Source organism: Neopelma chrysocephalum, unplaced genomic scaffold (assembly GCF_003984885.1).
Source record: "Neopelma chrysocephalum unplaced genomic scaffold, ASM398488v2 Primary Assembly neopelma1_87, whole genome shotgun sequence".
Taxonomy (NCBI): Eukaryota; Metazoa; Chordata; class Aves; order Passeriformes; family Pipridae; genus Neopelma; species Neopelma chrysocephalum.
Window position 1 is genome coordinate 5,971,262 of NW_020897749.1, and position 26,210 is coordinate 5,997,471.

The 26,210-nt window shown below is 38.4% G+C and overlaps 1 protein-coding gene across 12 annotated transcripts in view; it reads right to left on the reverse strand.

Annotated features, from left to right (window-relative positions):
• ROBO2 (roundabout guidance receptor 2) overlaps window positions 1–26,210 on the reverse strand; it is a 1,078,275-nt gene that overhangs the window by 869,408 nt on the left and 182,657 nt on the right. For 5 of the 12 annotated variants that reach the window (XM_027692574.1, XM_027692578.1, XM_027692572.1 and 2 more), the window contains exon 1: window positions 20,593–20,869. The exons of 1 other annotated variant lie outside the window; for it this stretch is intronic. In XM_027692574.1, coding sequence (XP_027548375.1) covers window positions 20,593–20,716 — 124 coding nt within the window. In that variant the 5' untranslated portion in view covers window positions 20,717–20,869. Of the gene's footprint in view, window positions 1–20,592; window positions 20,871–26,210 lie in introns of those variants that run through there. 6 more of the 12 variants (XM_027692568.1, XM_027692575.1, XM_027692567.1 and 3 more) reach the window with 2 other exon arrangements.

A 26,210-nucleotide genomic window follows, 5' to 3' on the forward strand; every position in this document is an offset into this window, starting at 1 on the left:
TGTCAAGCATTGGAATGGGCTGCCCAGGGAAGGTGGTGGAGTCACCACCCCGGGAGTATTCAAGAAATGTGGCACTTAGTGCTCTGATCTAGTCTACAGAGTGGTGAGCAGTCACAGGCTGGACTCTATCTTGAAGGTCTTTTCCAACTTAAATGATTCTGATTTTATGACCCTCACATCCTACAGTTATTTTTATGGAGAAAAGCACACAAGTATGTGCTTAATGTTAAGCACAAACTCACAGGTGTCTAAATAAACAAAGGTGGTTTCTTGATTTGGTGCCCAAAGTAAATATTTGCAATGTGAGGACACCTAAAGATGAGTGCAAAGTGGGATTTTGTAGGTGAACCTGACCATTTCTCTGATTCAGATCAATTAGAACTATTCATCTATACACTTTTGAAAATTGCACCCATTTTCCACTTTGGGCACTTAAATAACTTAAGGGAAATGGACTCTTTCCAGTAATTTGAGTCGTTGAAAGTACTCAGCATTAAAAGGCATTCTTTGGCTGTTATAATTCTTCCAAATGCTCTGCTAATGATTTTGGTTATGACTGTGGTCCTTATCCAGAGAAGAACTGGAGAGGCTGTAGATGAGTTACCTTAGGAAGGTGATTTTCTGACCCATTTTGTCTGTTTAAAACAGCCTTCAAAAACATCTTTATTTTTGTATATTTTATAGCTCTAATATAGCAGCTTATTTTCAAACAATGTTAAATTATTCTAGCACTTCTCAGTTTGCCAAGCACACAACACACTTATTTTTAGGCAGAGATTGCCTTTGTGTCAGGTGAGTGTGAAGCACTGTGTGTATCTGAAGTGCTCCCTAAAATTCCCAAAATGCTGACAATGTCCCAAAGATGAGAAAATAATCCTGTTGTGGGAACAAGGAGATTCCTAATAGAAAAGCAAGCTGTGACTGCTACAAGTTGCTGTTTTCAGTGGAATCTCAGGAATTATATTCCCTTTCTTTCAGATACAGTTTGAGAGGAAATCACTTTGTTAATCAGCTTGGGTTTATATTTGTAATCACTGATGCAAACTGTTTTTTGTCACTTACCACTGCTTATTAAATGGCTAAATATGATTTACAGTCTGCTACACCGATAGCTGTACAACATACACAGTTTTATTTTCAAAGTTTGCAGAAAAAGCATGGTGAATCTTGTTCTGCTATGGGGAAACCATATTTCCTAAAGGGAATTACATAAAACAACATAATTTCAAAGTAAGGGTATTATTTTGGTTTTGCATGTGTCTGATTCATAGTTTTCATATTAATAAGGTTGTAGATTAATTGAAGAAACTATTAATTGGATCAATTAAGTGGAAAGGAAAAGAAGATATTGAGAAAAGGGGCCAGAGATTTGAGAAAGGGCTGTCTCCCATGGTCATGGAACCTTGGAAGAAAAAAGAAAAAAGATACAATACATGGGAGAGAAAAATCACAGCAGGTTGTAATGTATACTGTTATTAGTATGACATTTACTGGCATTTCACTCATATTTGAATTTTTCACCATTTGCCCTTGCCCTCTCCTATAAGAATGACTGCCAGTCCTACTATTACAATTTTCTATCTCTGGAATGTGCAATTATATTTTGACACACATCCCTGATCCTTTTAATTATTATTATTTTTTCTAATTGGATGAATTTCTAACATAACCTAAAACTAATGATTTATAACTGCACATAATCTGTAGCTGATTGGATAGCATAGGTGATCAATAATTTTAATAATCCTGGCTACATTTGCATGCCACTATTTTATATAGTTAAATATAAAAAGAAAGAAATGAAACCCACAAATCTCAGTCAATTACTGGAGCAGATTATCTGTTTTCAAAGAGAAGGGGCCAGATGCTCAGCTAATTTAAATCAGCCCAGCTCACTGATATTTATATCAAGTCAAGAGTCTGCCTCAGTTTTTTAAATCCCTTTATCTCCAGTATATAAAATACATAGAGAGTTTTGTGGGACAAAAACTGTTCATGTGGGATTGCTAATTACCACAAAAGGTGGTAGTATGTAGCAAGGTATACAACACTATAGCAGGAAAGAAAACCTGCCTCCTTTTTTTTATCATTTGCAAACTGAAATAAATATTATTATATGTACATTATCAACTCTCATTTTAGGACCCTTTTACCATCAGGGTGCAAAGTACAACTTTCCCATGAATTACTGGATTTTCAAAGATCATTTCTGAAATGTACATTTTGGTAAGACAAAGCATTAAAGAAAATACTAAAACCTTCATGGGAATGTTTAAGAATTCTCCTTAAAAGCCTAATTGCTCCCTTTGGAGACATAATCTATTGAGTAAATACTTATTTATAGACTTTTTAATTGGTAGATTACGTTAACAGATATTAGGATATATTTTGAATGCATACATATTGACCTTGTGGAGTCCAATGCCTCCTTATATTTAGCACATTTACTGGCAGAAAATTCTATAATTCTAATTATTAGTGAAATTGATTTTTGCAACTTCTGCAAGATTGAGTTCACATATATTTAAAGGAAATATTGGCAAACTGTGTCTTTTCCCTAATAAACCATTAGGGCCAGCGGCATTTCAGCCCTATTTTCAGCAGTTCCTAAGCAATCAGAAAGCCAGCTCTTTATTTTATCCTTAATCTCTGAATTAAAGCACAATAATAATAAAAATGTGTATTGGCATTCAAATTCAGCCTTTTGGAGTAAGCTCAGGAGGGAGACCTGTCATTTTAAAGGAGGGCAGAGGGAGCCTGGAGCTAACACTGCAGACCCACTGCATAACACGCAGACAACTCCTCTACCATTAAAACCTGCCCATAAATGAGGAACAGATTATGACAGCAGTGAAAGCATCATGGAAGACAGAGGAAAGTTAAGAAGGGGGGGGAGGGCAAAGGGACCAAACAACCCAAACACCCAAAAACCTCAGTGTGTAAATGAGAGGATCAAAGGGCATAGCCTGGGGTGGGAAATACACTTTTTTCCCCCTCCTGTAGTGTTTCCATGGGGTTATGCTCTATTGCTTTTTGTCAGATGCTCCATCAACTATTTTCTGTATGGGAAGCCCCTTTAGTAATTAATTGTGTTTTGGTGAAGAACAACTAGGGAATTGGCAATGAAGAACCGTTATAGGAAAGAGCTTTATATTATTGTGTTGTGAGAGACAGAGGCAGAACAACTTGGCAGATCACCTAATATCTATATTTCTCAGATCTCTATGCAGCTACTAGATAAAACTCTTACCAAGCAAGAGGGCTCTGAGGTTAAATTTACCTTTGCAGAGGAGGGAAATAAAAAGATTACACTAGTAGCTGCTGGGAAGGGCAGGTCCCCCTCTATGTAGGACGAGCAAAAAATGTCAGAGACAAGTCTGGACAGTAGGTTCCATCAAAGCTGGTAGAAAACTTTCCAGACTGGTCTTTTTTTTTGCTACCTTTCAATAAAGCTGAATTTATAAAAGCCATGGTCAAACAGATTCCACCAGCAGGTAGGAGTCAAAAATTAAAGCCCTGATCCCCAGCTTAGTCTTTCCTCTGTAGCAGTAAGCACAGGCGATAGAGGTTATTGAACTGGATAAAAAGACAAATGTGTTGCTTCCTCCCAGACACAGTGAGTATTATGCATCACTGTCAAAAAGCCTGAATAAAAGACCTTGCCTCAGTGGTATAAATCCCCTGTGTCTGAACTGCTCTCATGAAATTCTTGAGTGCAAAACTTGTGTGGAAAGTTGCCGTACGAAAGAAAGACGCCTGGTTACGCAGCAACACCTGCTATTGCCAGCAACCTTGGAAATCAGCTGGGCTTGGCAATGGGGACAGCAGCTGCACTTCACAACACTCTCTGTAACTGAGAAATAGCAGAAATAGTAGGTAAGGAAGAAGCAGGATGAGAAGGCGCAACAACAAAGACACTTCTCACCCATGCAGCCACCAGTTCAAGGCAGGAGTCTTGAGAATGCCGTGCTTGCTCCTGAGCTGAGTGGCTGCATGCTCACAGCCAAACCACAGGGGTTCCCAGGGCTTCCTTTTTCCTTCTTTCTCTCTTCTCATTCTAAGCACAAGCTAAAGAGCAAATCAAAAATCATCAGGACCACCTTGGGGTTTCCATCTTGCTTTCCTCTTGGGCCTTTGCTACTTTGTGAAAGGAAGAAGACAGAAACGGAAGGCTCTCACTGCCAGATTTCCCAGCTGCTGGCGTCTGGAGCCAGGAAAAGTAGCTAACATTGCTGAAGTCTGAGCAATAACTTGATCAGACGATGGAAATGCCTCCCCCCATTTTTTTCTTCTCCCCGAGGGAAGAAATGCATCATTTATCAAGTTACAAAACATACGTATAAAATCATTTAGAATCTCAGATATTGTGTGTGTATATATATATAATCTCATTCACATGACACATACATATATAGGCCATACACGCCACACATAAGGATACATCATCTTTCCACATACCAAAGTGAGAAACAAGTAGGCAATCTGTAAAAGCCACGTTTTCCCTATGGATAGGTATAGTTTCTATGAGCTGATGGGATAATCACTCTTACAAAGAAACATTCCCAAGGCAACCATATCTTCCACTAAACCCATATAAGAGTCTATAGAATTCAACAACTGGATGCTTATGAGGTGATGCAGAAAAAAGATATCCAGAGAGGAAAAAATGTAATACGCAAACATTTGCAATTAAAACAGCGGGAGAGGGGTTAGAGGTAGATAAGATGGGTCTTAAAGCGAAGATTTCATTTCCACCTATTGCCACATATTTGTTCATTAACTTCAGAAAGCAGCAAATCTTGAACTGTTTTGTCTTATGAGTTGCTGATGCCACAAGTTTCTGTTAATTTCTTTCTAGGTTTCATCTTGTTTTTCTCTTCTGGGTCTATTTATAAAACTTTTCAGGTTTTGACAAACACTCCCAAATGCAGTGCTTACAAGATGCTATTAGCATGCCAAGAACTTCAGGAAAGAGAGCATTAACAGAAACAAAGAAATAGGATCAATCCATAGCTAGAAAGGTTATATGCTAACCCCCCCCCTCAATAAATTTAGCACAAGCATGGATACACACCGCTGGGGGAATGAAGAGATCACCTCATGGCATGAAGTTGCTTTCCACTGGTTGATGTTCCTGTAGCTGTACAACCTCAACCCATCATTATAGAACCTTTAACTCTGTAATACTGTGCTTTTTCTCTTTCTTTCTGAAAATTATGAGAAAAGGCACCCACATGCTTTTTCCAAATGCCAGAACATATTTCATGCTGCATTGCACACAACATTAAAAAAAACCAAACCAATAAAACAATTAGGAGTTAGAGATATTTTTCTTATATCAAGACTAGACTGCTTGGGCAATGCTTTGTACTATTTCTCCTCTCCATTCTTTGTCAAAGTTGTTTCTGTGTTTTACAAATTGTTTGGTGCAACAGTTTGCTTTTTTAATGTTATAAGGGACCAAGTAGCCTCACCTAGAGATTCACCTATTTGTTAGGATTTGAATGCAATTGCTAAGAGCCAAAATAATTTTTAAGTCGTATCTTATTTTCTCAATCTATATTCTAGTGTACATTGATACGTGAAAAAAATTGCCTTTAAAGAAAAGCCAAAATTCAACCACATGTAAATTTTAAATCAATAGGTACTCGTGTTTGTTTTTTTTTTTTCCATTAAGGATTCAAGATTACTCTAAACACCTCTGTGTTATTCTGGAGTGCTGTGTCCAGTTCTGGGCTCCTCAGTACAAAAGAGACATGGAGCTTCTGGAGTGGACCCAGTGCAGGGCAACAAAGGTAATTAAGGGACTGGAGCATCTCTCTTACAAGGAAAGGCTGAGGGAGTTGTCTCTGTTCTGCCTTGTGAAAAGATGACTGAAAGGGGACCTCACCAAGGTCTGTCAGTGTCTGCAGGGAGGTGTCAGGGCATGGACCAGGCTCTGCTCGGTGGTGCCAAGTGATAGGACAAGAGGCATTGGGCATGAATTGATGCACAGGAAGTTCCACCTCAACATAAGGAAGAACTTCTTTGCTGTGCAGTGACTGAGCACTGGAACCGAATGCCCAGAGAGGGTGTGGAGTCTCCCTCAATGGAGACATTCCAGAACTGTCTGGACACTGCTTGAGCAGAAATATTGGACCAGATGACCCACTGTGATCCCTTTCAACCTTACCCATTCTGTGACACTTCTATACTTCTTACTTCCTGTGGCTATTGAAATAGGATAAAATAAGCTCTCCCTTTCAGATGCTAAATAGAAATAAAAATAATTTTTTTTTATCATAAAAAGCAATGTAGTATTTCTACACTGATCACCCTGAAATTCTAGTCCTTAGGTTTTTCTCCTCTGTCACTTGAATTTTAGAGAAAGGACACGGATAAGGCCCATGGGAAAAAAAGCATCCCTTCTCCTACCAATCAAGAGGAAACAAAGTACACTGTTTGCTTAAGGAGGGTGCATTCCAGACTTTCTGGAAAAAGAAAATCCCCTGGGGATTGCGCATACATTTTTTATAGTTTTCTGATGAATGAGTGATACGCTGGTATAAAACATCAGCAAAAATTCCTCCCACTGATGTACTTCCTCTGACAAGTCACAGTTGTTGCATGAACGTTTCCCCCTTATCCCTCAGTGCTTATTTCTGGTATTTTCTGATAGCCTGTTTGAAAATCAAAAAAAAAAAAAAAGGAACAAAGGAAAACAAACAGGAGTGCTAGACTGGAAGAGATAACACTTTAAAAAGTAGTAATTAACATAACACTGCTTGCTGCTTTGCTTTCTGTGCTGTTTCCAGCAGGCACTGTTGATAGGGTCTGAGCACTTGGGCCTGCAGTTGCCCCACCAGAGGTGATAGAGCTGCTTCAACATGACAAATTCTTTGGAAGGCAAGTATAAAGAAGCTTTGATTCATATACACTGAAACTTGTTATAAGTAATGAATGATTTAGATGGAACACATTTAGCACTGTCTCAGCATGAACATTTATTACAAACATACCACAACATCTAAAGCAGTGGCAGATAGCACACCATCAATCAGAGCAGACCACCAAAACAAATTGTGCCTCATAAACTACTTTAATATGTCACAGAGCTTCCAAATATACATCTCTGTTCCATTTGTTACAAAGCCCAGGCTACTTTTTCTCTGACAAGTCAATGACATTTGGTATTTTCATTTATGTGTGATATCACAATGAATCTAAGGACTCCATACTCCCAAAATTAGGTTCCTGTGAGCGCTGCCCTTTAAAGCTCCTCAGGCTTACACAACTCAGCACACATGGATCTTGGTAATGATGCCTGTCTACAAAGACCCATTTGCCAATGTACTTTGCCTGTATACTTTAGCAGCATCTTGCTAACTATTTCAAGTACTCTAGCTGTAGTTCCCTCAATACCCATGCAAAATTTATGGCCCATACTGATCAGAGAAGGCAGCAGCACAGTAGCAGTTTTAAAGGGCATGTGTTACACGCTGGAGAACAGATTTTTCAACTCATTTTGAAGAAGTGATTGAGAAAGGTGCTTCTAACTTCTCCTCTTTCAACATCAGCAGAAATGCCTATAAAATAATTCTTCAACAGAACAGCAAAAAAAATAACTCTTTATATATTTGGTCTGACAGCCTGCATTGGCTTAAAGCTTCTGCATTTTCCTTTCAGGTCTTTGCAAGAGCATAGCTGATATAAAAAAGTTTCTTTTCCAGTGTGGAGCTTAGTCAAACACAGTGCAAGCCACCAAAAATGAACACTTCATCCTCCATCTCAGTGTCCTTCAATGACAAGTTCTGCTTAAGAAAAATGTCTGTATGCTGCAAATGCACTCAAAGTTAAGAACATATATGGATTTCAACATTTGTTAAGAAACCTGTGTCAGAACAAAATCGGGCCAAGTGGGGGATTAAGAAATTAAGAGTCATGTTGTTTAATAGGCTTCCAAAAATCCATAATGCATTTCCCAGTCAGACATTTATCCTTGTCCCTCAAACAGGACTGGAAAGCACACTGTTCACACAGTACGATGTAAACAGTCTTAAGGGATTTCCATTTGAATTCCATAAATTCAGGCCACTGGGATAACGAGCTATATGATCTGATTTTAAAACACAATTCTTCACACATTCTTTGCCCGCTGTTTCTCCTGAACCTAGCACTATAACTACCTGAAATTTTAAGGAAGTTTGTATTTTTATCAAGTTTTTTTAGACTTATTTGAAAGTCAGTGATACCCTGGTCCATTCATTTTTAAGTATCAGATGGTACTATTTAAGCCCTATAACGTGTCATTGATCTGCATGTAAAGTGTCCACTGAAATCAATGGCCTGTTTAGTGTAAAAAAATCAATGGTAGGGTATAATCCTAACTAAGTATTCTACACACAAAACTCTGCAATGCCACCTTGAATTCAGTCTTTCATGTGTGGTTACTAAGGACAGAATATTTCCTATTATAATACTAGTACAAAGAAGAGAAGCAAATCAATAAAATTAATGGCAAGTGCAGTTTTGGTGGTGTGAAAAGTGTAATTAATTAATCAAAGTATTCCTAACACTTTTAGAGGATATTACAGGAATAAATAAGGAAGACAAGCCATTATGATTTTCCTAAGTATGCAGTAATAGTTCTGTATATCCTAGATTTATGTCAAAGCCACCACAAAGTAGTAACTAGCTGACACCTATTATGAAGACTGAATAATTCTGTATCACGTTGAGATCCAAGAAAACACTCATCTACACTGTGACAAGCCATCATGAAAATGTTGGGTTGTAAAGCCTGAAAGAAGCACTGACAGACAAACAGACAAAGAGTCTGTCTGTTCAGATGGTGTTTTATGGTCACTGCCAGCTATGGGGACATTTACTGAAAGCATCCCCAGTGGGTGGCCCAAGAAATTCTGCTTTCACAAGGGGTTTCATGGTTAACATGGAGTTGCAGTGGAAACCACTCAGCAGACAGAAGGAGTACACACAGCCCTGGTTCAAAAGGAACATAATATGTCATGACTTAATAGTGTTTGATTTCTCCCTGGTGGTTTTTAAAGCTAGAGAGTTGACCTCCTTCCTCCCTTGGTGCTTGACTGTTGACATCTCAATGTTCTTTCTTGATTAACCAAACCTCATTCTCCACTTTATTCCATAAACTAGGTTTTTAAAGGAGTGGTCTTATTGCTTAGGGGGAAAAAATTTAAAAAAAGAAAAAAGAAGAAGGAATTGGACAAGGCAGCTACATAGAACATTTAGTGAGATAGGGGGCTAAAATCCCACACCAGGCTTGGCAGCTGTGATAATGATGTATAATTTAATTGAAGCTATACTGTGATGCTCAAAAGGACTTCAGACCTTTTCCCATGTTTATATATTATTCAGGTTAATGGCAACACTGAAATAGAAAAAGCTTCTTATCTCTTAAAACTTTTATTGCAGTGAGTTCAAAATGCACAGAGTTGAGTGCAGGTCTGTGTGCTTTAATACAGAGTGAAAGGAGGCCGTTTTCAGCCGGTTTTAGAGTGGCTGTCTGGGCAAAAAAGACAGATGGGACTGGATGCCTTAGAAACCAGGGGTGCAATGGCATGCATGAGAAATTTAAGGGTTTTAGTTGTTACAGAACTTCAAATATCTTAGCTGTGTCTGCCCATTATTTGTTTTCACTTTTTTTTTTCCTCAATAGAAGTTCACAGAAAAAGTATAAAGCCCATTAGACAAGACAAAAATCTATAGCAATCAATACAAATGGCACCTCCTTTGCATTTTGTGCAAGTTAAATGACAGATCTTGCTGCATGTTTAACGCTGTTGTAAAAGCCTCTGCCTATAGGGTTCTTGAAAACTAACAGGATAATTTACAGAAGGATGACAAGTGGCTTATTTGCAGTTGTGTGGTCTGGTGCAAATTCATCCTACAGACCAAGCAGCAAAAAGGATCAAACTTCAAGCTGGTCTTCAGTCTATGCAGCATTTACATGTGCAAAGGAATAGAGAAACAATCCAGTAATCTTCACAGGAAAGTTTTTGCTTCCAGACATTGCTTATACCATAATGCAAAACTGGAACTCGACGTAATATGATACACATGCACGGGCCCATGTAAAAAACCAAAAATATAAAAATTAAATAACGTAACCCCAAAACACAACATCAGTGGAAGAGGGTGGTCACAGAGAGCCAGTAAAGAACTCTTCAAATTATTTTTCTTTTAGAACACACAGCAAAATTTCCCCCTGTGGTGATTGCCTATAGCTTTTCTGGTGATCAATGACTCACACAGCTCATCTCGTGATCTTTCCCAATACGCAAAGACAATGTAAGTGCCATTAAACATATCAGTCACTGCTGTATTCCTGCTGAAGAGACTGTGAACAGATCCACTCAGAGCTAGCAACTGCCCTTGCCATGAATCAAAAATGTGTACTGCTAAACTGATTTAGGGCCTCAAACTACATTATCTGTGAAACGAAATTACCGCGTTCGTTGTTTGGAAAGGGAATTGAAAAGACCAATATAGATCAAGTAAATTTGCATGCATAATACATTATATTATCCTGTGTTCTCAACACATCTCACTTTCTCTACATGAGGTGTACTTTTTGAGAGCACATGCAAGCTTTTGTAACACAGCTTTTGTTTAAACTCAGCTTTAAGCAACTTTATGAAGTAGCTATAAATGCCAGAGAATACATAAAAGACAATGCATCCTCTGTAATTTGAATGGTACAAAACCTCTTACCAATAATTGTGTTCCTGTCAGATTAAAGAGCAATAATTTACCATCAAAGGACACCAGAAAGAAAATTAGTCAAGATGCTGAGCCATATTTTCCCAAGAATATAAATTAAGCAAAACATATTGTCACAAGCAAAGATGTATCTAACACACTCCTCATGATCTGCAATATTGCCTCTAACTCTCTCTATAGGAATAATTCAAGGTAACATTTCTTATTAGTAATGTTTTTCCATTTAAATACAGGGAAAAAGCTATTAAAACTGATTGAAACAAATTAATAACTCTCTTATAAATAACCTCTGTAGATAACCGTGTGTAAATGATCTTTTAAAAATTAGAAGATAATAGACAAGCAGAAGAAACTGTGCACTGAAAGAAGGAGATGAGAGACAACACAACCAACATGCAGATATAAAAATGGTGCCCAGGAGCTGTAAAGCAGAACAAGCTCTTAAGACAGCTCAAGGAGTGAAATTCCATTCATCTTGGATTTTGAAATATATCTTATGCTAGGCTGCTGCAGAAAGAGTAAAGTCAGATCATGTTAAGCAGAGAATTTCTCCATATCACAATAATAAAACCAACACATTAACAATTTAATTAAGGGGGGAAAAGAAAGGAAGTAGAAAGAGTATATGTTCCTCCTAAAACAAAGAGGTTGAAATTAAGTCCTATGTAATTATTACCCAAGAGGCTTTTTTCTCAGAATACCAAACACTGTGTCTTTGCCCTGATACACAGCAGAGCATCTCTGTCTTCACACACCATGTAGGGAGAGTCCATCAACAACCTTAGAGAAGTTACCTTCATAACTCTACTGCAACTCCATTCTTGAACTCCCACAACCCTGGCCTTTAAAACATAATTTTCCTTCAAAACACACAGTTCAACAGCATGAAGGAATTAACTGAGATTGACTTCTTTATTTCTCCTATTTCCCTTCTGCCTATCTTCAACATTCAAAAGCATGTTTACAACTTTTTTAAAAAAATGAAATAGAATTTCAGCAAATCACAGTCATTCTTCCTTTTTTTCCACAATGACTAACAACAGCTAGAACATTACTCAGATTTCAAGACTGTCACTTTTTTTTAAAGCAGAAGCCAAAAAGTCTAGCATGGGGGAAAAAAAAATAAAAATTGAAAACGTAAAAACTGACTGTTGTCCAGATTTTTTATGAACTTTTTACCCTTCACCATGCTCTGTAACCTTAAATTAAGTATGCATTTGTTCTTTTTGTTATTAGACATCTATTCCTGATCTAAGTTTTATGATATCTTCAAAATGACTTTACACATAAATTGAAAATTATTGAATTAAGTGGTTCTTGACACCAAGCAGACAGTAAGCCATTAATACATGTTCTCTCCTAGTGTACAAACCCATACCAAGTCCATGGTTATTTGATGAGACATAACTGTAAATAGCTCAGTCAGACCTGCTGCAATACAATGTACAGCAAATAAGGACTGTAGACAAATTCTCGAGCCTTACCACTATCACCAGCAGTATGAAACCACCTTAACTAGTGGGAAATACTCTACAGCAACAGGAACTGTATCAGTGTGACAATTTTTCCTCTGTCTTCATCACCCACAGGACTTTTCCATGCTCTCATCTTCAGATCAGTCTTTCCTCAGCTGCCTTGATCTGTTATTAGACAAGCATTACCCAGTAAGAACTGCTGTGATTGATTATCAAATAACAAACATTTTCTCCAACTTTCAGAATAATTTTGTGGGTTTTTTTCATTTCCTTAAATTTTTATATATCGAATATTACACACACTTCCATTTTTCCTCTCAGTTTGGTTCTAAGCAGTGGGCAAGCCATTTGCTCCTTTACTTATATTTACAGAGCTAAGGATCCCTGTTTTCTGTTTTTCCACTGTCAGTACAATGGACCTACAAACAAGGTTGAATTGCCAGACCAAAGACATTAATCTCAGGCAGTGTGACTGAGACTGTGACTTTTGTCTTTCTAAACATTCCAAAATTACCAAGTACACTTTTAATGAACGCACAATGTCCAACTGGTGGGAAATTAATGGTTAACTAAAACAATGTACAGCGTTAATGTGAGCACTTATCCAGCATCCACCATGGGAAAGACAGTGAAGAATAAGAGTTTGCTGCTCCTTTGTACCACCACAGACACGTCCGTGCTTGGAGCCACAGCAGGAATTTCACTGATGAAATCTCATCACAAATTATGTGAGCACAGAAATCACAGATGAAAGGGAATGGGGAGGCTGTGAAGGGTGTTGGTATTCAGAGGACATGGGAGCCCAGAGAAAAGAGGAGCTATATGCTTAGTCATATCAAAACTTTCATTTTTGTGAGGGCTGAGAATCCTTATCTCTGGCAGCTTCTGCTGAGTGACCAGCATCCCTGGAAACAAAACAGGATTTTATCTCTCTTGTTTGTTTGTTTTCCTATTAATTCAAGCTTCCTTATGCAAGGAAAAACAGTAATGAAAAAACCACTAGTTTTAAGGGAAAACCTTAGAAAAGAGAAAAACTTTTTGATGTTTCTGAATTACTGCACTTCTCTGGGCAATACACAGATGCAACCACGAATTTGTTTCATTATTCAGCTAGCGTAAGAGAGTGAAGCTTCAAACCCAATAGGACAAAATCAATGTTAGGATGAGAGATAACAGGACACCATTTAGCCAAGAATAAGAGTTTAGGATTCAGATATAAAAGACTGAAAAAATAATTTCTATTGGAGGTACTGTCATTACTGAACAGCAGATCTAAAACATAAAAAGCTTTCCATTGTTGGCAATTCAAGTGTCATTTAACAAAATTAAATAATCTGTAAAAACACCATATGCCCCTGCCCCCCTCAGTTTTGAATGTATTAAGCAAAGAAGTTTCCATGAGGTTATTTAGTAATGGCTCTTGAAAGAAGTAGTATACTCTCAGTACTCCTTAGATCATGCTTTGAAGTCAAAAATCAATAGTGTTTAACTGACGAACAACATTGTCCTTCAAAATTGGTAGAAAGGGAAAGCCAAAATAGCTTTTTCTCAGACACTCTGCTGTGTGTTTAAGCCTGTTCATCACTTTGAAAGAGCACATCTGATCTGTGCTCTTTCAACACCTCAAGGCAATTTACACGTGTTCATTTTATTTGTAGACAAAAGTAAAGAGAGTTTGCTTATGTTTGCTAGTTTTCTAATGTCAGTGATGCTTTATGGTGGTTCCAAAATCTGTTTTACACCAAAAAAAATAATAATATGCAAATAACCAAAGGAGTGGAATGTGTATGCATGGGGGATGAAGCATTATTTAAATATTCCTTCCGTTTTATAACTATTTGATCAACATGGTTTTTAATATGATAGCAAACATTTCAAGCACAGCTCCAAGCACAGGATGTGGACATAGGATTCAAAGGAAGGCACCACCTTATTAAATCTTCCTTTTTTTTTTCCTCTTCTGGATAATCTGGAGCTGCAGGGTGAAGTTATGTATCAACTTGATCTAGCCTAAATCGAGCCATGATCACAATCTCTTCTCTTCCCTCGTGGCCGTAGCCCTTTTGTGTACTAAGTTCCCCCATGACCTGAGAGTGTACAAATGAAGGGATCACATCAGCCAGATGAATGTTATCCTCTCTTTTATACGGCTAATTGGTAACTGGATCAGCTCCCTGGGTAAGAGGGTCAGTAGATGTGGAGAAGGTGGAGGGAAATCCTTCCTGTTGGAAGTCGAAGGAGTCTGAAAACCTGGCTCAGACCAACTTCATCTGCCGAAGGATGGCAGCCCCTTCTCAGTGAAACACCCTTCCAGCCAATGTTTTTTTTGTTATAGTTTAATTTTGTGCAAACATTGGTCTGTTCTCAAGTAGATGTTACATCTTCCCCACATTTCCTCTCTTGTGACTGGAATAGCCCCATGACTTTTCGTCCCTTCCAGCTGAGAAGAAAACTCTCACAAGCTTGGTTTTTTGTTTCTCCCATCTCCACCATCTCTGCCGGTGTGAGATTGAATACAGGTCACCAGACTTCTATAAAGTATTTCAAATGTCTTCAAAGAGATGAAAAATAAACAGGCACACATTCCAGCACAAGAATATGCACAGGAATTTTCACTTATCACCAGAGTCCTTTAGAATTCAGATTTGACTCTGAAAAAGGTGGTGTAAAAGAAGGTGCAAAAATTTGTTTGTTATCATGGGACAGGGGCTAAATCTAGACCTTAAAGAAAATAGAAGTCACCCTGAAGCCAAATACGTTTTTTCCTTTTAAGTATATTCAAAGCAAAACTATTAGAACATCTTGGGTACATCAAATCACATACTGTGTGTAGTCACACACTTTATGTACTTGCAGTCAAACTAAAACTGCAGATCCACACTTACAGTACTCAGTTTCTAAAATTAGATTTTTAGATCCTTAGCTATTCATAAAGCACCTCCTCAAATATATTGAGCTTCCTTTGAAGTTAAAAAAATTGTGAATTTTTTTACTACTTGAAATCAGGTTGCCCTTACAAAACATAGGGAAATAATTTTAGGACCCCGAGTCCAAAACTTTTGGTCAGCATTTCATAAGCTTTTCCAGTGTACAAGTGTGTAGCAACATATTTAATGTCCTATGATTTAAGAAAGACTGTTAGTCACATGACATGATAATGTATTAAAAATAATTAATGTATTTTATCCTTGAGATTACATAAAATAAATCACTTAAATTAGATAAATGGCAAACAGTATAAAGCGTTGCCCTAAAAATCTCATGCAGTACACAGTGAATCATACCAGGACAACTCACTGTGCTTTCCACGTGCTGCAACTCAACCACCACATCAAAAGCTCCATTTTACCTTGTCCAACCAGACCCCTCATGCCTCACAACAACTCACACTGAACCCCAGGCTACCTGGGTCCACAAAAACGCCTCCTTTCTACTTTTCCTTCTTCAAAGCCTCCCAGCCTCCAACTCTTTATCCTCACAACCCTGCAGATGTGAGGGAAATAAGAACAAGTACCTCCCGATGAAAAAATAAAAGCTCTGTAAGCTTCCCCATGGGGGAAGTGAATAGTATTGTTGAGAGGCTGCCAAGAAGACATCGAAATGTCTCTAACAATTCACGGTGCTTGTGATGTGTGGGACTTTGTGACTGTGCAGAGGCACTTCATTACAAAATGCACAAAGGCTCAAGGCCCTGTTTTCACCAAGCTCAGTGTGTATGCACCACAGAGTTGTTCTGTATGCAAATATCCAATGTACTTGAGACATCTGGGTGTCCAGAGCTACCAGGCACCCAGCAGCAGCCTGGTAACAGCCCTCCAACTCTAATACTCCAGCCATTATTCTAATAATCTAATACTTTACCTCCAAATTTGGAAGATCTGAGGGGTATCTGCTTTCTGTATGGAAGCAGTTTTATAGAAATTCTCTCTTCTTGGCTAACCTTTGACTTATGCTTTTAAAAACATTTAAACTAATGTTGATGGATTACATGCATCTTAAATAATACATGTACTGTTCAATCTATAGGGAGACAATCTCACACACAGAGCTTTGTATCACCCTTACCAGTAATACCTAACCAGTGACACTTAAGATTTCTCACACTGGTACCTTTTGCCATAAAAATGATTAAACTGCCATAGAGCTGAAATTGGAACTGAAATATAAGGCTGGATCACTTGCATAATAAACTTTGATTTAGTCATTAAAGAGATTATTGCTTCACTTCTGTGTAGACCGTAAGGACAGTCACCACCCTCATCTAGTTCTGTGGGGTGATGCCCTGTGGTTGCATTTTATTTTTATTTCTCCAATTTTATCACAAGTAAATCAAATCACACTATAAGTTCTGAAAATGGAAATTCTTTTGGAGAAGTGCAAGGTAGAAATGAGCAAACAAGCCTTTGGGGAGAAAGCATACCTAACCTGCACTTCCCAGCTTCAGACTGGGACCCTTCCCTCTGAAGTCTTTTCATCTCAAATTCCTCTCCCCAGTCCTCAAGGTCTTTTCTTCCCTTGGGGGGTGTTGCCATGATTCCTGTCAGATTGTGTTCTTATGCCATGGCACCCCAGGATGTGCACAGAGTCTCCCTGTGCTCCCCAGCTGGGGTTCACCTCATACCCAAGGACCATCCCACAGTGTCTCAGTGTCTCAGTCATTCCAGCTGGAAGATGGACCAGGTCCTGTTATATGAAGACCACCATGTAAAAAGTGAGGCTGTTCAAAGGTGCCCAATAGTCTGAGTGGGCACAGTTATGCCCCAGATGGAACGCGGGAGTTGTTTCCAAGGTGAGTGAAGAGTTTATGTCCTCCAAGAGGGGTGTCCTAGTGGTCTCACTCTTTCTCTGAATCCTTTCTGTCACACAGCCTTCCACAAAGTTATAAAACACACTGACATCTACCAGCAGAGAAGCATCACGTGTGATTTTGTTCTCCCCATGCATTCTGCTGTTTGCCAGGCAAGATAGCACCCACCACACACAGCACAGGATGGGTGCTGCCCTTGCCAGCCCCTCAGCCAGGCTGTGGTCCCTGCAGTGAGTGTGGACACAACCACTCTCTCCCACTCATTTTGGCTTGTGCTGCTTATCCAGCACGACACACTATGAACACACCCAGGAGACATTTGCCGTTGCCAGGAGATCTGTGAATTCCCATCACTGCCCCAGTTTTCCTTAGTCAGGATTTACTAGTACTATGTTGCTGGTATGGGTGAAGTGTTGGGAGGGTTCCAAGCACAACACAAATGGATGGCTTATTCCCAGTCTACAGATGCTTCCAGGTGCCATTGGACAGACACAAAGCACGTCCACGTGCATATGGCTGGATAACCTCAAAACTCACTTTTCCTCCCCTCACTATGATATATGACAGAGTTAAAACACCGTGGAAACCGATTCAGAAGGGGATAGGCATTAGCAGTGCTTGAAATCTACTTTCTGATTTCAGGTAAACTCAAAACAGTACTTAATCTCCTTTTTCTATTTTTTTGGTTTCTATATTATAAATCCTTCTTATAAACTTGAACCACAGTATGTTATTTTGGCTCAAAGGGAAAAAGAAAATCCAGTTGATTTGTGCTTTCAGGTTCTGATTTCAGACTCCAGTTTTCTTGATCATTAGTTTATAAATCCTGGTTTAAAGCACTTGTAGAGACTGCATTCCAATGAATTATTCTGAAAGGTTTTCTAGAGTGCAGACTTAAAAACACCTAGAGAAGAAAATAGTATCTTTATGTTTCCTCAGGCCCACATATAGGACTCATTTTACTCCCTGACACCAGACATTGAAACTAAATCAGGAGGTGGTTTCTACCCATAATTCCATTTTCACGTAGTTGTATGTGGATAGATTTTTTTTTTCTGTTTGAGTGAATTCCAAGGAGAAAAATACAGGTGGACAGAGGTGAGTTTGTCATAAATGGAGAACTACACAGCAAGACCACAGAAAATACCTTCTCAGGGCTTGTAACTTCAGCAGTGATGTTTTTCATTAATTATACCAGAAAAATTTCCAGATTCATTAGCCTGCACTTGTACTGATCATGATCAGGGCCAACACAGCCACAGAAGACCAACACTTTCCAAAGACCCCTACACTTTGCAGCACTGTTGGAACAAAATGTGGTACATAAAAACTTTAGAGGACGGTCTATATCAGCTATTACTCTCCACCACGGACACTGTCTTCAGCACAGGTAGTATTATTAGTCATACAGTGCATTTCCAGCTGCATTTATCCATCTTCACCCTCCCCCTCTGAACAATATAGCTGGAAGTTGGTACGCAGGTCTCTGGTTCTCCTGAATCTCTTAAAATGAAAATAATTTTTTTAAAAAGTCTGTTTTCCATTTTGGAATGGGCTTTCCAGTGAGCTGCAGAGAAGTTTGCATGCTGAAATTTCACCAAGAGACAACACAAATTCCATGTGCACACCAATAAAAAACTCACATCACTGATACATAAGCAAAAGCTGATCTTTAATGGTTAATGGAAAGGGGAGGTGCATACATTACGTTTTGGAGGTCAGAAACACAGACATTATAACACCTGTCTTCTGACAGATCCTGAACTTGAAACTTTCACCAGTAACCAGACATCATCTTCAAGTCACACAGTTCTCACTGCAATATCTACCTAGGAAGCAAACTACTGTACAGCAGCTCTGTCTAGTTTTTTGCTGATTCAGTGCTTCAAGTAAACAAGACAAATTGCTTCTTAGCCTCCTTGAAACAGGTATCTCCCTTACAGTTAGTTTCAGCTGCAAGAAACACTTCCAAGAAAAGCAAAAACCTGTATTAAGATATTTTTTTCTGCAGTCAGATTCGTGGATTATTTTTTACCCATGATAAAAATTCCTAAGTGCAGCTCTTTACCTCTGTCAGGGAGTAGGTAAGAGACCAAAGCAATACAGCCCTCATTTACCAGATTTAATTGAAAATGGGAGAAAGGGAAAAAAAAGTTAACAGCATTTTTTAAATCCCAGGAACCTGACAGTGACATATATTCCTAACCCACATACCTCTGAGAGGAGGTCATGCTGCCCAGAGTAAATAACAGCTTGTAATTTGCAACGAGGATACCCAGCAGCAGCACTGTGAGATACATGTGATAATGTGATTTACAGGATCAGGAAATAATTTTCAGATAGAGTGTGCTGCATTAACAGTCCAGGTTAAATGTGTGCTGCAACTTTTTCCCTTGAAGGTACAGCAGCTGGAAGATTAAATGCAACAAAAGGAAATGGGGGGGGAGGGAGGAGTCTCCTGCTGAGATGTTGTGATAAATTATTAAAACTTCTTTTTAATGTTGATGCTACTCTTTAACCTCAGATCACAATACTGACAGCAGAGAGAAACTGGAAGTGCTATTAAAGCTGTGATAAACACACCATGCTGTGGCAACACTTGTAAGGGGAAAAAAGAAAAAAAAAAGGGAAAAAAAATCCTGGGGGTGCCTCCAATCAGCAACATCAACAAACAACCAGGGAGAAAATATCAAGCTATCTACAGTCCACAGTCCTTCAGACCCAATATTCATGAGATACCATTTATGCTCACTGGGCTATATTTGATTATGAGACCTCAATAACCCATGTTTTCCATAAACAAATGTCATGCAAGGAAGCAAAACAAAGTGAACTTTATGAAAAGGCACATTTAGTGAACTGTTCACAGTACACACAGGGTAAATCTTCTCAGCAGTTCTTAACAGAAGAGGAAAATGGATTGCTGCCTTCAAAAATCATAAGTGTTTTCTCAACACAGCATTTTTTTTTTATAAAGTTAATGCAATTTATCTTTATTAACACATCAACACTGACATAGCCAGTCAGCCAATTAGTGCTGCTGGCAGTGCACTTCACAACATTCATGTACTCTAAAAAAAATGTCTGTCTAGTCATTTTTGCCACATACACTAACAATTCTGGACTCAAGACAGACTTCTTGCTTTCTCTCTCTTTCATCAACACTTTAACCCCCCCATGATTGGGGTAACATCCCTTCCAATAAAGCCACAAGCGTCCCAGAGGCTCCATAATGAAAAGAACAATCTGAATTCTCACAATCCGAAAAAACACCGCTTTCTAAATATCATACATTTCTTTGTACAAAGGCCTTAAACATTTTTCTGCTAATGATGCAAGGCAAAGTAAAATTCCTGCAAGGAATATGTGCCTTACAGAGTCAGTCAAGCAAACTAACAAGAAAACAAATTAAACTCCATGCTCTCTTTTTAGCATCCTATAGCAAGCCCACACACCAACCTCAAATCTGAGTCAGTCCAAACAGCATAGGTATTCTCCTTAGATTACCTTTAATACAGCTTTTTTAGAATATTACCCAGACATCCATTACAAAAACTTTTCCTTTCCACTTACCCCCCTTCCAGTGTTTGCCTTTGGTCCTGCTAAGCTTGCTCAGGGTTGGTCCAGAGAAGAGCAACATCAAAATGAAAAGAAGTTCAAGCATAGTGATTTTCCCCCTTTTCACTGACGATAACATTTCCACAAGTTATTTTAAAAAAATATATTAAAAAAAAAATTTAAAAAAAAAATCTTACATCTTCTCTCCCACTTTCTGTTTGCTCAAGAAGGAGTGATTAATCATTGAAAAATTAGAGCAAGGAGTAGATTTGCTCTCCTCAGACGTTGAAGTAATATCTCAATGATGTAGCCCTGAGGAAAGCCACATTTCTCACTGATCCGGTTTTTCCCACACAACATACAGCCAGCACCGCTGCTACTACAGTAGCTATAAAATAATTTCTGCTCCTCACTTTGGTTTCTGTGGGAATATATTCCTCAGCTTGCAGCGTGAGCTTGATTGAAAATGATAAAAACAGTAATGCTTGTGTCCAGCAGAAAAGAGGAAAGATGTCAGGATTGTGAAAAAAGATGAGAAGCAGTTGTACTGACAGCTTTAAGCCTGTCTGTCTGATCCTAATAGCTGTGCAACCAACCAAATTGCTCTTTTAAGAGTAATAAGGCTTCAGTGAAAGCTGGTGTCACTGCCACTTGGGTAGGTAGTGCAGGGCTTGAAAATCACCAAGGAACCTGCTAGAGATAACGACTGCCACGGTCCCAGCTCCGAACGCAGAGGGCTGAGCAGAATACAGTATGCACAGGGAGCATTTAATCTCTATTGTGTGCAGGAGATTTCCTGCTTTACAGTGTGCCACTGCTCAGGACTTTTGACTGCATTTTCTTAAGGCTTTATTTCATATTTTAAACTAAAATGCAAGCTTCGACACACTAATCACTTGCAGCATTCCTGAATTACTGCATGGGGAAAATCCTGCACGCTTGCCTTTTTTTTTTTTTCTAAGTAGAAAACAGGAAGAAAAAATCCTTAGCAGTAGCTGCAATCTTTTTGCTGCACAGAGCAGCTATGCATTTTATATTTTCAGACTGTCTGTCCTTAGGATCTCCCAAATCCAGAGAGGTGGGGGCAGGGGGTGGAGAGAGAAGGAAAGAGAAAGGGGACATTCAGAAGTACGTGTTATCAAAATAATAGATTTTAGTCGATTTTTCATTTAATAGGTGTTACTGCCACGGAAATAATATAGCTACCTATGTCTACAGATGTCTGTATCTAAGAATGTTGAAGATGGATCAGTAAACACAAGACTCTCTGTGGAAAATTTTGTATTTTCAAAAGGGTGCTCCAAGAAAAATTCCTGACATTCAGACTGCTCAGTCTTGAGATGCCCAGTGCTTACTTAAGTATGCCCAAAAGCTTGAATTCATCTCCAGTTTGGCATTTAGTTGCTTCCATATAAGCATGCAGTACTCAAATCAATGAGCCACAAACCTTGTGCTGTAGATTTATACAAATAAAAAAATCAATGTCTTTGGAATGACAAAGCAGTGATGGTCACAAATTCCCTGAAGTTATCACATTTGCAACCACAGACATGATGCCCTTTTCAGCACAACATTAAAAAGATGATATTAATAAATCTGAAGCTTTGCTTATTCATCTGAATAAAGAATGATATTTTGACTGATGGAGACAACCAGGAACATCTAATATATGTTCAGAGATTTTTTTAAACAAACAGCCTGTAACATCACAAACGGGAAATATTTGGATTTCGCCACCACCACATCAACTATAAAAAATCTTTTATTTTATTTTTAAGTTCTACAATGTATTTATGGACTTGTTAGAGGACGTAACATTTGCATTTAGACAGAAAACAAACACATGCTGATGTACAGTAGTTTTTCATCCCTCTGTGCATTAATTTTTAAAAGTCATAAGACAGCTTACCAGATGCTGAGTCTGATACATCAAGGATGATGTTTATGGCTCTAAGTTGCCAAAAATTAGGTCAGCATCTATCATGTAGAGTCACTAAGCTGCAGTTTCTTGTGTTAAATTTCTCCATCAAGAGATTCTTAATCACCATTCTCATTGCTAATAATTAAAACACCATTTCTTCTATTTCTCTCCCAACTGTTACTGAAACAAGGCTGGTAGACAACTTGTGTTCATTTTGAATGCCTCTGTAACACTCCCCATACTGACTAGCACCACACTGACGTGTTGAAGAATCAAAAATCTTCAAAGTTTCAAACTTTTGATGTCCAGATAATAAGATGACTTTAAACTGAAAAAGTACCAGCCCCGCCCTCCTTAAGTACCACTATGCAAATTCAGTAACTTAAAAGTTTCTGTCAGCTTTCTGCCAGCTCTGACACGTGCCCCTGGCAGCATCAACAGCATCAGGTATGGCTTGAGTAGCAGCTCAAGTGATATGACAGGAGAAGGAAGGACCATCCAATACAGGAACATAAAGAAAACCACAAGAGCTGCAGGTCATGGGCATGCTTGGTTCAGTCTAATGCCAGAGGCGCCCAGACTTCCACTCTACTAATGGTTTTCTGGGTTATTTTACAAAAGGTAAATTATTAAATCCATTTAGGATTCTATTAGGAGTGAGCAGGCAGACCTTCAGGGAAACATAGAAAAAGTGTCACTTATGAAATTTAGTGGGTTTTTAATGTCCTGATTTCTAGGTTCATAAGTATTTCAATTTTGCAGAGTTGAAATGCCTCCTGAGAAAAGATATAATTTCAAGAAAGATTATACAAACTTCATAGGGTGAAACATCAGAAAGACAAATAAAAGAAGCCCAACATTTATTTTTCTTTCAAGTATCATGATTTTTAAGTCAACATCGTGTTTTAGAGATGTAAAGGAACTGATTTGTAATTCTACTTCATGCTTTGAATGTGCAGTACTGGAAACAGAGAGAAAAGTAAGCAATCTAAAGTCTACCTTTGTGTCTGTAACTATTACAACCAAAACTCCTCTGAGAGCTACAAGAGGCAAATCGACACCATTTTAGCTAAATGTCCCTGACATCAAACCAGTCCTTGTCCTTGTCAGGGTCTCTCACACCCTCCAAGGTCCTCCATGACAGCTTACACCAGTTGTGAATATGAGACTATTTCATACTTTCTAAGCACAGAAGAACTTGTATATCATGACAGACCAAATATTGATCTCATCTGGCATCACACCCTCAGTAGTGGTCAATCTCAGATGCTTATGAGAAAAGCACAAGAATGATAATAAAGTGTTAGTGGAGCTTTCCATTTACCAACTGCTGCTTTGAAACTTCTTAACCAGAGATTCTATGTCACAGCTGTTAAGTTTGGTTAGAGAGTGACAGACCCATACTTCTTGACTTTGTCTAGCTCCTTTTTTGATTCCTTTATGCTTTTCTCAATGCCCATAGGCTCTATGCCATGAGTTCCACATATTTAATCACTTACAGCCTGAAAAACAAAATTCCCCTTGTTTCTTTGAAAAATATATTTGGTCGTCTCATTGAGATAATTTAGGGGTTTCCTCATTAAAATGAAAAAAAAAATCCTGTTCACCTTTCCTCAAATGTTTTCCAACACATATTTCATACAACCTGTTCCAGTAAGAAAAGTCCTGTCCTAGTCTTTTCTCAGACTAAAGACGTTCCATACACACAACTGTCCTTACTGTCTTCATCTTAAGTACATCCAGCTCCAACTTAGTGTTTATGAGATGAAGTCAAAAGAAAAGCCTGAAGTTTTCAAGATGAAATATCAGTTGCATATTCTCTCCCTCATTCCACTCATGAAGCCAAAGGGCAGCAGCTACGATTAAGCTGGAATAATTTTTATAAATGCCTACAACATTAATGAATACAGAGGTTCTTTTTAATTAACAGAATTTTAGGATATTTACTCAGGGGCAGCATACCTCAGCAACCTAAATAACAAACTACCAGTGAGATACTCTGGAAAAAATATGCCCAAGTTAGTTTAATCTGCAGTTGGTGTAACTTGGTCACCCTTCTTTTCCACATTTTCCATCTTTTTACTAATGGCTATCTGGCACAAAAGACTACTGCTATAAGTACTTGGTTAAAAACCTCAAGCCTAAATAAATAGCAACAACTTCACGGAAACCTGAACATCAGAGGCCCTGAGCAACACGGTCTTTTAAGGGTGATACCTTGGAGAGGTTTGTTGCTTTCAGGCTATAGGAGGGATGGACAGAAGCCTGGGCAGTTTGCTTGCTGGTGTGCTTTCTACCCCTTCGTATTTGCCATCCAGATTCCATTTCACTGTGGGGAAGGTTATCCTCATCCTCAGGATCCCTCAGGAACACTTTGACCAAACCCAGCATTCGGTAGTGCTGGCATTTTTCATTGTACTTCCTGGCACTTTGTACCTGTGGCATTGTCTTAACATTTGGAGAAGCTCAGGAAGAATTGCAGCCTTCACTTTTCCCATTTCAGAACACTGGACTATCAAAATGAAAAATTAAAGAGATTGCAGAAAAGAAAATAGAAATGACTGTTTAGAGAGTCATGACTAGGAAGAGAAGGACTGCAAACAGAAAATGAAATACTCACCCCCTACCCCAAGAAGTAGTAAATATTTTATTTTGTCCTATCTTTCTCCTGTTTGATTCTCCCAAAGATCCCACACAGCCAGCATTTGGCAGCATGAAAATGCCCATGACTAAATGAACTTTGCAAAAGGAATATAATCAACACTAAACACTACAAGATGGAAATATCACATCCCTTCATAGTAGGCATGAAGGATATCTTTCCTCTCCCTCCCTCACCAGACACAGAGGCCCAAGCTGCCGTAAGCCATAATTAATTCAGTTCTTTTTAGGCATGAAAATTGTTTTGATTTTAAATACTTTCAGCTTAAGGCATTCTAAATATCTGTGGAAACCTCCTGGGGATTTCTGTTAGCCACAGACACCAATGGAAGCAACATTTTTGGGTACTTGTAACATAATACAATGCCAAATAAATACAGAGACTTCTTAAATCAAAAATATATTTGAAATTCCTTCCAGTTCATGTGATTTCCGAGGATCAAGAAACCAGTGCTTGCCCAGGGCAGAATCTGCACTTCGATTGCAGGTATTCTCAAAAAACACTTATATTCCCCCTTCACCAATATAACAAAATAAGATGAAATTCTGTCGATCACTTCAAGCCAGTCGCCAAATACTCTGTTCATTTTGGATTTTGCTGGTAATAAAGACCCACAAAAGGGTCAGTCTTCTCCATAACTAACCAGTAGCTCTGGTTCTTGCATAAGACAACAGGAAAGTTTGATGTATAAAAATATACAAATTTTAGTGGGGTAGAAGAAACACATCAATAAAACAAGGACAATAAGTCCAAGATTCACATTGCTACACCAAAGATTTTTTTTTCTTGGTTATGCTTAGGGGCCTAAGATCTTTCCAATACTCTTCAAATTATATAATGCAGAATGAAGAAATGCAGGAAAGCTATTATTTTGTACTTGTCAATTAGGATTTATCTAAGGTTTGTCTTTAAGTACAATAGGAATGATAATAATTCTCTTTGAATTTAGTAATTATTCCAGTCTTAGTTATGCACTGTTTCAGTTCAAAAAGTATAAATTTGCTTTATAGAGTTTGTAGGCAACAACAAACTGCTTAAATATTCAGTAAA